Raw genomic sequence first — 9,831 nt, 5'->3', positions numbered from 1 at the left:
AATGGAATGGAATGGGAGGGAGAGGGGAGGAGAGGGGAGAGGACGGGATGGGAGGGGAAAAGAAGAGAAGAGAAGAGAAGAAAAAAGAGAAGAGAAGAATAGGGGAGGAGAAGAATGGAATGGAATGGAACGGAACGGAACAGAACAGAACAGAACAGAACAGAACAGAACAGAATAGAATAGAATAGAATAGAATAGAATAAAGTGTGATGGGACACACAAGGAATTTGTCTTTGGTCCATATGCTCTCTCAGTGTACCTAAAGAAAAATAAAATAAATTAATCAAGAATCATAAGATACAACACTTAGCAATAGTCGTAGGTTACTAATAAGCAATCAAATAATACGAGGAAACAAATAAAACAATATAGAAACATAGAAACATAGAAGACTGACGGCAGAAAAAGACCTCTTGGTCCATCTAGTCTGCCCTTTTACTATTTCCTGTATTTTATCTTAGGATGGATATATGTTTATCCCAGGCATGTTTAAATTCAGTTACTGTGGATTTCCCCAACCACGTCTGCTGGAAGTTTGTTCCAAGGATCTACTACTCTTTCAGTAAAATAATATTTTCTCATGTTGCCTTTGATCTTTCCCCCAACTAACTTCAGATTGTGTCCCCTTGTTCTTGTGTTCACTTTCCTGTTAAAAACACTTCCCTCCTGAACCCTATTTAACCCCTTTAACATATTTAAATGTTTCGATCATGTCCCCCCTTTTCCTTCTGTCTTCCAGACTATACAGATTGAGTTCATTCAGTCTTTCCTGATACGTTTTATACTTAAGACCTTCCACCATTCTTGTAGCACCGTCTTTGGACCCGTTCAATTTTGTCAATATCTTTTTGTAGGTGAGGTCTCCAGAACTGAACACAGTACTCCAAATGTGGTCTCACCCAGCGCTCTATATAAGGGGATCACAATCTCCCTCTTCCTGCTTGTTATACCCCTAGCTATGCAGCCAAGCATCCTACTTGCCTTTCCTACCGCCCGACCACACTGTTCACCCCATTTTGAGACTGTCAGAAATCACTACCCCTAAATCCTTCTCTTCTGAAGTTTTTGCTAACACAGAACTGCCAATGCAATACTCAGATTTAGGATTCCTTTTCCCCAAGTGCATTATTTTACATTTGGAAACATTAAACTGCAGTTTCCATTGCTTTGACCATTTATCTAGTAACGCTAAATCATTTACCATATTACAGACCCCTCCAGGAATATCAACCCTATTGCACACTTTAGAGTCATCGGCAAATAGGCAAACCTTCCCTACCAAACCTTCCCCTATGTCACTCACAAACATATTAAAAAGAATAGGACCCAGAACAGACCCCTTGTGGCACACCTCTTGTAACCTGACTCTGCTCAGATACAAGCAACATGGGTTATATTCATAAGCAGGAAGAAATAGGTACTCATAAGGATGAGAAATAGTAATACAGTCTTAGTCAATAATTTGACAGTGTTATTGGAATGAGTTGTTTAGCAGAGTGATGGCATTCAGGAAAAGCTGTGCTTGTGTCTAGTTGTTCTGGTTGTGTAGTCCTCGTCTTAGGAACACAACTGAGGCCCACAATTTGTGTTGCTAAGCGAGACAGTTGTCATGTGAGTTTTGCCTCGTTTTACAATCTTTCTTGCTACAATCGTTAAGCGAAGAAACTAACGTAAAACGATCTAATCTATTATGGAAATGCTTTAAGCACAACCAAGGAAGCCTCTCACAATTCCTAGATTTTAATTAGCTGTAGGGAGAAAGATAAAATGGTTTTTCAGTAGGGGAGAACAGCGATCACAAACAACACTGTCATCTTTGGCTGACAACGAAACAGGGGAATTACAGTCAATTCATTGACATAGATTTCAACTTCCTATACAGTACTGGACCAAAAATTAGAGCATCCGTGACAGATGGTTGTCTAGCCTCTGAAAGCTGAAAGGGGCCATTTAGGCTATTTTATCCCAATCCCTGTTTGGCACAAAAATACAGATTGCAGCAACCCTGACAGATGGCTGCTTCATCTCTGCTTCAGCGTAATCAATGAATGAGAACTACCACCTCTCTTAATAATTGCATCTTCTATTGACCTTCCCTCCCTCCCCTCCCTCCCTCCCCCTCCCTCCCTCCCTTCCCTCCCCTCCTTCCTTCCTTCTCTCCCTTCCCTCCCTCCTTCCTTCCCTTCCTTCCTCCCTTCCCTCCCTCCCTCCTTCCTTCTCTCCCTCCCTCCTTCCTTCCCTTCCTCCCTCCCTCCCTCCCTCCTTCCTTCCTTCTCTCCCTCCCTCCCTCCTTTCTTCCCTTCCTCCCTCCTCTCCTTCCCTTCCTTCCTCCCTTCCCGCCCCTCCTTCCTTCCTTCTCTCCCTCCCTCCTTCCTTCCTTCTCTCCCTCCCTCCTTTCTTCCCTCCTCCCCTCCCTCCCTCCTTCCTTCCTTCCTTCCTTCCTTCCTTCTCTTGATGTCCTATAAATATTTCATTTCCCTGTTCTCTGCTCCATCAACTTATATACTTTCTTTTTCCTTTGTATTTGATTGGATGGAACATCTTCCTGTTTTAGATATATATTGCTAATACTCTGGCCACCCTGAAACCCAGAGAAACTCAGATTGTGTTTTGTTTTTAATTCAAAGAAAACAATTTAAAATGCACATAAGCGCAAACCAAGACATGCGTACACTAAGCAGGAGACCTTATCTGATGTCTTTGATTTTTTTTTAAAATAGCAAAGTTCTCAGTTTGAGACCCTTCAAGCATATCTCCCAGAGAAGATACTCCTGAGTTTCCCCAATTATTTTCTGCTAATGAAATGGAATTAATTGTGTGTGTAGCATAGCAATGTATGTGGCTACAGCTGTAAGCTTCCCATTAGTTGGGAGCAAGAGCAAACATTTGTTTTTCCTAGGGGATTCGTGATTTATCTTCTAACTTTCTAGGAATGCTTCCTCCTACCACCACCCCCTCTCTGTCTCTTTCTTGCAATGGAATTATTACATAGGCACTGGGAAGTAGTGGGGAAACGTAACAGGCCTAACAGAAAACGTCCAAAGGTATTTCACCAGAAGAGCCCTTCACTCCTCCACTCGAAACAGAATTATCCTATGAAAATAGACTAACAATACTGGGTCTAGAAAGCTTAGAACTACGGCGCGTAAAACACGATTTAAGTATTGCCCACAAGATCATATGCTGCAAACGTCCTACTGGTCAATGACTACTTCAGCTTCAACCGCAACAACACAAGAGCACACAACAGATTCAAACTTAATATTAACCGCTCCAAACTTGACTGTAAAAATATGACTTTAACAATCGAGTTGTTGAAGCGTGAAACTCATTATCGGACTCAATAGTGTCAACCCATAACCCCCCAACATTTCTCCCTTAGACTCTCCACCGATTGACCTCTCCAGGTTCCTAAGATGTCAGTAAGGGGCGTACATAAGTGCACTAGTGTGCCTTTTCGTCCCCTGTCCAATTGTCTTTCCTTTACCTCATATATCATATATATTTTCTTCCTTTCATATATCTTCTCCTCTATTTTTATATATTCATCTTTATATATATATTACTTCATGTCTATTCTCTTCCATATGTATTGTGTATTGGACAAATGAATAAATATAAATAAATAAAAAATAAAAAACAAACAAACAAACAAACAAACAAATAACAAAGTTGGAAGGGATTTGGAAAGGCCACACTTGAAATACTGCATTCATTTTGGTCACCACGATGCAAAAAGGATATTGAGACCTCTAGAAAAAAATGCAGAGAAGAGCAACAAAGATGATTAGAGGACTGGAGGCTAAAACATATGAAGAATGGTTGCAAAAAATGGGCATGGCTAGTTTAATGAAAAGAAGGAACAAGGGAGACATGATAGCAGTGTTCCTGTATCTCAGGGGTTGCCACAAAGAAGGAATCAATCTATTCTCCAAAGCACCTGCGGGTAGAACAAGAAGCAATGGGTGGAAACTAAACAAGGAGAGAAGCAACTTAGAACTAAGGAGAAATTTCCTGACAGTCAGAACAGTTGATTAGTGGAACAGCTTACCTCCAGAAGTTGTGAATGCCCCAACACTGGAAGTTTTTAAGCAGATGTTGGATAACCATCTGTCTGAAATAGCATAGGGTTGGTTGGTCAATCCACAGTAACTGAATTTAAACATGCCTGGGATAAACATATATCCATCCTATACAGGAAATACAGGAAATAGTATAAGAGCAGACTAGATGGACCATGAGGTCTTTTTCTGCCGTCAATCTTCTATGTTTCTATGTTTCTAAGTTAATATATTCTTCTGACTGATGATAACGCTGTTGCTTTTAACAGCTGAGTTTTATTTTTATAAAACGATATTTGATTATTTCATAAACATAACTCTTTTTTAATTCTTCCAGAGAAAGCTGCTTGTTTTAGTTGTACAGGATCACTGCATCGCAAAAGCAGCTGCAGGAAGAAAATAGCTTCTTTTCCCCCCTGAAATGTTCCCAAGATGTTTTTGGGTGGTGTTTCTCAAACCAGGACCTTTGAAGATATTGACTTAAATTCCCAGAGATCGCCAAACTAGGGAATTCTGGGAATTGAAGTTCACACATTTTAAATTGAGAAGCACTCCTTTTTTTAAAAAAAAAATTAGTTTGCTGGGAACAGGAGTCCAATAGAATCAATGAAGCTATAGATCAGTGGTTCCCAAACTGAGGGGTCGGAACCCCTTTGGGTATAAATCCACCACTGAAAAAAATGCCTAAACTGGCAAACCGGAAGTGTGTTTTCCAAACTTCCGGTTTGTCCATTAGGGGATTTTTATTTTATTTCTGCCTCCGGGGCTTCAGGGAAGCTTTCCTGAAGCATCTGAAGGACAAAACTGCCTTTCCAAAGTCTGAAAATCAGCTGGCCAGCACACACATGCTGGAGCTGAAATAGAAAAGTCTCGCATGCCCTCCCATATGGCTCGGTGTGCCACCTGCGGCACGCGTGCCATAGGTTCGTCATTATGGGTCTGGACCAGCCACAGGATGTTGCTATGAGTCCAGAATCTAGTGAGGAAGAAACAGACGTTCACTGGGTTAATCCTAAATTCAGAAGGGTCCAAAAACGTAAGGAACAGGTGTTTGGAAGAAGATATTAAGGCGAGGAATGGGTTAAATACTGGAGTGATGTATTTGGTACGTCAGGGGGCCAGTGGGGAAGAAGGGTGTAGGGCTAAAATGAAAGGTGTTTCGGTTCAGCTCCCCAATGAGCAAGTTCATTCTGTGTTATTTTACAGTCATTTCTGCTGTTTTTGAATCATGCTGTGAGTATATAAATCTTGGTAGACGGAGGAGGCTGGGAGGAATGCATGTGGAATGTAATTAAGAGAGATAACAGGAGAAAAGGAATGTGCTAGTATGAACTGCATTTTGAATATGGAAATGAAGAGAATAAAGATGGAGTTTCTTTGTTTATGAAATAGTGCATTTAGTAAGAGTTATTTTTAATAGTTAAAGTTCTACCAGAAACCAGAACAGCCACCACTGGTCTAGACCAGGGGTAGGCAAAGTTGGCTCTTCTATGACATGCGGACTTCCACTCCCAGAATTCCTGAGTTAGCATGGATGGGCTCAGGAATTCTGGGAGTTGAAGTCCACAAGTCATAGAAGAGCCAATTTCGTCTACCCCTTGGTCTAGACCAAACCATTTTCAAATATTTCTCATCATCACTTGCTATTACTACCTGATCATAACAGCTTTGATGGCCTATTTATACACGCATGATCTAAACTTGGAAGACGGCTGTTGAGAGGGGTGATTCTCCTGCATCAAAACATTATGCGTTGGTTTATGATTATTACCATCCTTTTACAGAGAGATTTCGAGATCAGCTGCTCCTACATTCAAGCTGGGATGCCGTGATTCTGCAAGTCTTCCATCAGAGCTGCTATCCCAAGTAAGTAAATCCAGAACGGGGAACTTTGGATATGGCTCATGTTAGAAAGTGCGATGGAAGATAATCGACTGATGGATCTGCATCTTTTGAGCACCTACTTTGGTGAGATTCTTAGATGGGTTGAGGTGGAAGGCAATGATTATTTGATTTCAGAACTGCCCGACTAAAGTTTCAAGAAAAAAGAAAATCCAGATCAGTAGTGTTGGGCGAACCGAACCTGCAAAGTTCGGGTTTGCAAAAGTTCGGGTTTGGGTTCGGATTCGGGAGAGCACCAGGAAGCGCCACCGCCCAGCTGTCACCTTCCGAAACAGCCGGGGAGCTTTAGGCCAGTCAGAAGGTGAAAAAGGAGGTGGGGAATTCCACGAGGAGATTCCAGGGGCGGAGCTTTGACGTCACTGAGACGTCCTTCCTGGCCGGCTGACACAGGGACTCCAGGAAGGACGTCTCAGTGACATCAAAGCTCCGCCCCTGGAATCCCCTTGTGAGATTCCCCACCTCCTTTTGCACCCCCCGACCGGCCGACAGCTTTGCGGCTGTTCTGGGAAGCGCCGCCGCCCAGCTGTCACCTTCAGAAACAGCCGGGGCGCTTCTCGGCAGTCTCCCGAATGCCAAACCCGGAGGTTCAGCAAAAGTTTGGGTTTGAATTCAGGGGAGCGTCGGGAAGCGCCCTGACTGTTCTGGAAGGTGACAGCTGGACGGTAGCACTTCCTGGCGCTTTCCCGAGCGCCGAACTCGAAAGTTTGGCAAAAGTTCAGGTGCTGAACCCAAACCCAAACTTCGTTGGGTTTGCCCAACAATAGAGATCAGGTCTACAATTGGAAATAAAGACAAAGCTTTGTGTTTCTGGGGGAAAAAAAGAAATGTAGTTTTACTGAACTTGTGCGAAACAAAAGCTTCTTTTTCAAGGAGAACGTTTTCAGATGTTGAATGGAGACTGATGAATGGTGGTCACGCTGTTACTTTTTAGCTCACAGACCATGGAAAGTGCTCAATTTGGGCTCATTTTAATACAGATACGAGCCCCCTGGTTAGTTGCAAGAAATGAAAAATATGAGCGAGGGGGCCCGAATGTGAGTTCCTGGTTCCCTATTTACAATGTTGAAGTTTAATTGAAATAGTTCATCTTAATTTGATTGTTGTCTTGGCTCGTTTGTATGTGCACTTCTTGGAATTGCAGTGTTTGAGCTGGGCGGTCTGATAAATTATTTAAATATTTTACATGTACACAGTATACGTAAAGTGTAACATAAATTGAATTTTGCAAAAGAATGAAAGTTGCTTCTTTCTTTTAAGAGTGTTTTCCTCTTTCTCATTCATTTCTACCTTCTGCCTTTCTCCTTCTTTCTTTCCATCCTTAATTCTTTCAGTCTTTCCTCCCTCCCTCCCTCCCTCCTTCCCTCCCTCCCTCCCTATCTCTCCTCCCTCCCTCCCTATCTCTCCTTCCTTCCTTCCTCTCTTTCTTTCTCTCCCTCTCTCTCTTCTCCCGCACTCCCTCTCTTCTTCCTTCCTATCTTTCTTTCCCTCTCTCTCTCCTCCCTCCCTATCTCTCCTTCATTCCTTTATTCATTCATTCATTCATTCATTCATTCATTCATTCATTCCTCTCTTTTTTCTCCCCCCTCTCTCCTTCCTCCCTCCCTATCTCTCCTTCCTTCCTTCCTCTCTTTCTTTCTCTCCCACTCTCTCTTCTCCCTCCCTCCCTCTCTCTCTCCTTCCTTCCTCTCTTTCTTTCCCTCTCTCTCTCCTTCCTTCCTTCCCTCCCTTCCTCCCTCCCTCTCCTTCCCTTGCTGCACTGAAATGATTGGCAGGCTCCAGATACTGTCATAATAGCTGTGTGTAGGTGTGAGTGTAGGATGCTTGCTTATGAAAAAAAAAAAAAGCAAGATTTTTAACCGTGTAATTTACATGCAAAGAAAAAGCTTCCTGCTGCTCCTGCTCTTGATGTTTCCTGGAAGTAAGAGCCAAATGGACTGCACATTTTAGCTCCTTGTTCAGTTCCATCAAATCAGTGGGCAGTGGACCTGCTACTGAAAACCCCATATTGTTTGAGCCACAGTCTCACACTGTTTTAGATTACAAGTCCTACACGCTTTGAAAGGATAACAGTCTCTCATTAGGGCAACAGGAACAGAACTGGCTGAAATCTTTTCTCCATAACAAGGCTGTTGGCTTGAGTGTGTGGGTGGGCTTGCATTTTCCTGCATGTTTCCAGCCCCTCTTCAGCAGCTAATTAAAAAAAGAGAAATCTTTACCTATGTTGTTCTGAGCCACTGACTGCTGTTTATAATGCCATTAATTTAAAAGAGAAAGAATTTTTCCCACTACAGGAAATGAGTCATTGGCATTGCCGCTCATTAACAAATAAACTGGAGACTATTGAGAGAATATACACGGATTCTTAAGAAATCCAGGCGAACTTTCAGTGCGCACGTATTGAAATTCTTAAAGCAGGAACGGCGGATTAAAAAAGAGAGCTGATCTGAATCTTGGGGTCCACAAATTCGGTATACTGCACGAGTCAAAAAGAGGGCGGTGAAAATATTTATTGACCCCTCGCATCCTGGACACAAACTGTTTCAACTCCTACCCTCAAAATGTCACTACAGAGCACTGCACACCAAGACAACTAGACACAAGAATAGCTTTTTTCCCCGAACGCCATCACTCTGCTAAACAAATAATTCCCTCAACACTGTCAAACCTTGTACTAAGTCTGCACTATTATTATACTAATTTGTTTCTCATCATTCCAATCACCCATCTACTCCCACCAATGACTGCCTGACTGTATCGTTGATTCTTGACAAATGTATCTTTTCTTTTATGTACACTGAGAACATATGCGTGTATGTTTGGTTGTCTTTTAAATTAGGGTTTTTAAAATTATTTGAAATATTAGATTTGTTATATGATGTTTCACTATTGTTGTTAGCCACCCTGAGTCTGCGGAGAGGGGCGGCATACAAATATAATAAATAAATAAATATGCACCAAAGACAAATTCACACTTGGCCAATAAAGAATTCTATTCTATTCTATTCTATTCTCTTCCCACTGTATAGAGCACTGGTGAGACCCCATTGGGAATACGGTGTTCAGTTCTGGAGACCTCACCTACAAAAAGATATTGACAAAATTGAACAGGTCTAAAGATGGGCTGCAAGAATGGTAGAAGGTCTTAAGCATAAAACGTATCAGGAAAGACTTCATGATCTCAATCTGTATAGTCTGGAGGACAGAAGGGAAAGGGGGACATGATTTAAACATTTAAATATGTTAAAGGGTTAAATAAGGTTCAGGAGGGAAGAAGGGGGCGCAATCTGAGGTTAGTTGGGGGAAAGATGAGAAGCAACGTGAGAAAATATTGCTTTACTGAAAGAGTAGCAGATGCTTGGAACAAACTTCCAGCAGACGTGGTTGGTAAATCCACAGTAACTGAATTTAAACATGCTTTTGATAAATATATATCCATCCTAAGATAAAATACAGGAAATAGTATAAGGGCAGACTAGATGGACCATGAGGTCTTTTTCTGCCATCATTCTTCTGTTGGTAAATCCACAGTAACTGAATTTAAACATGCTTATGATAAACATATTTATTTATTTATTTATTTATTTATTTATTTATTTATTTATTTATTTATTTATTTAGTTAGTTAGTTAGTTAGTTAGTTAGTTAGTTAGTTAGTTAGTTAGTTAGTCCAATACACAATGAGGGTTTTAGTGGGTATATATCTATATACACATAGTAAAATACATGAGGAGATACTCATAGTAAAAGATATCTAAGAAATAATAGAAAAGAAGGTATAGTAATAGAACATATCAATGAAAGAATAGAAGAAGAGATATAGGAATAGAAGAAAGGAATAGGAGATATAGGAGAGCAATAAGACAGGGGA

At 41.4% G+C, this 9,831-nt stretch overlaps 1 protein-coding gene across 2 annotated transcripts in view; it reads left to right on the top strand.

Moving 5' to 3' along the window:
* The window catches only part of NOX4 (NADPH oxidase 4), a 117,057-nt gene that overhangs the window by 69,995 nt on the left and 37,231 nt on the right, over positions 1–9,831 (top strand). For both annotated transcript variants that reach the window (XM_070751644.1, XM_070751643.1), the window contains one exon: positions 5,846–5,927. In XM_070751644.1, the coding sequence (XP_070607745.1) occupies positions 5,846–5,927 (82 nt within the window). The remainder of the gene's footprint in view (positions 1–5,845; positions 5,928–9,831) is intronic.

Source organism: Erythrolamprus reginae, chromosome 4, assembly GCF_031021105.1.
Source record: "Erythrolamprus reginae isolate rEryReg1 chromosome 4, rEryReg1.hap1, whole genome shotgun sequence".
Lineage (NCBI taxonomy): Eukaryota > Metazoa > Chordata > Lepidosauria > Squamata > Dipsadidae > Erythrolamprus > Erythrolamprus reginae.
The sequence above is the reverse complement of the archived record's forward strand: the minus strand, read 5'-3'. Positions and strand labels throughout refer to the sequence as shown.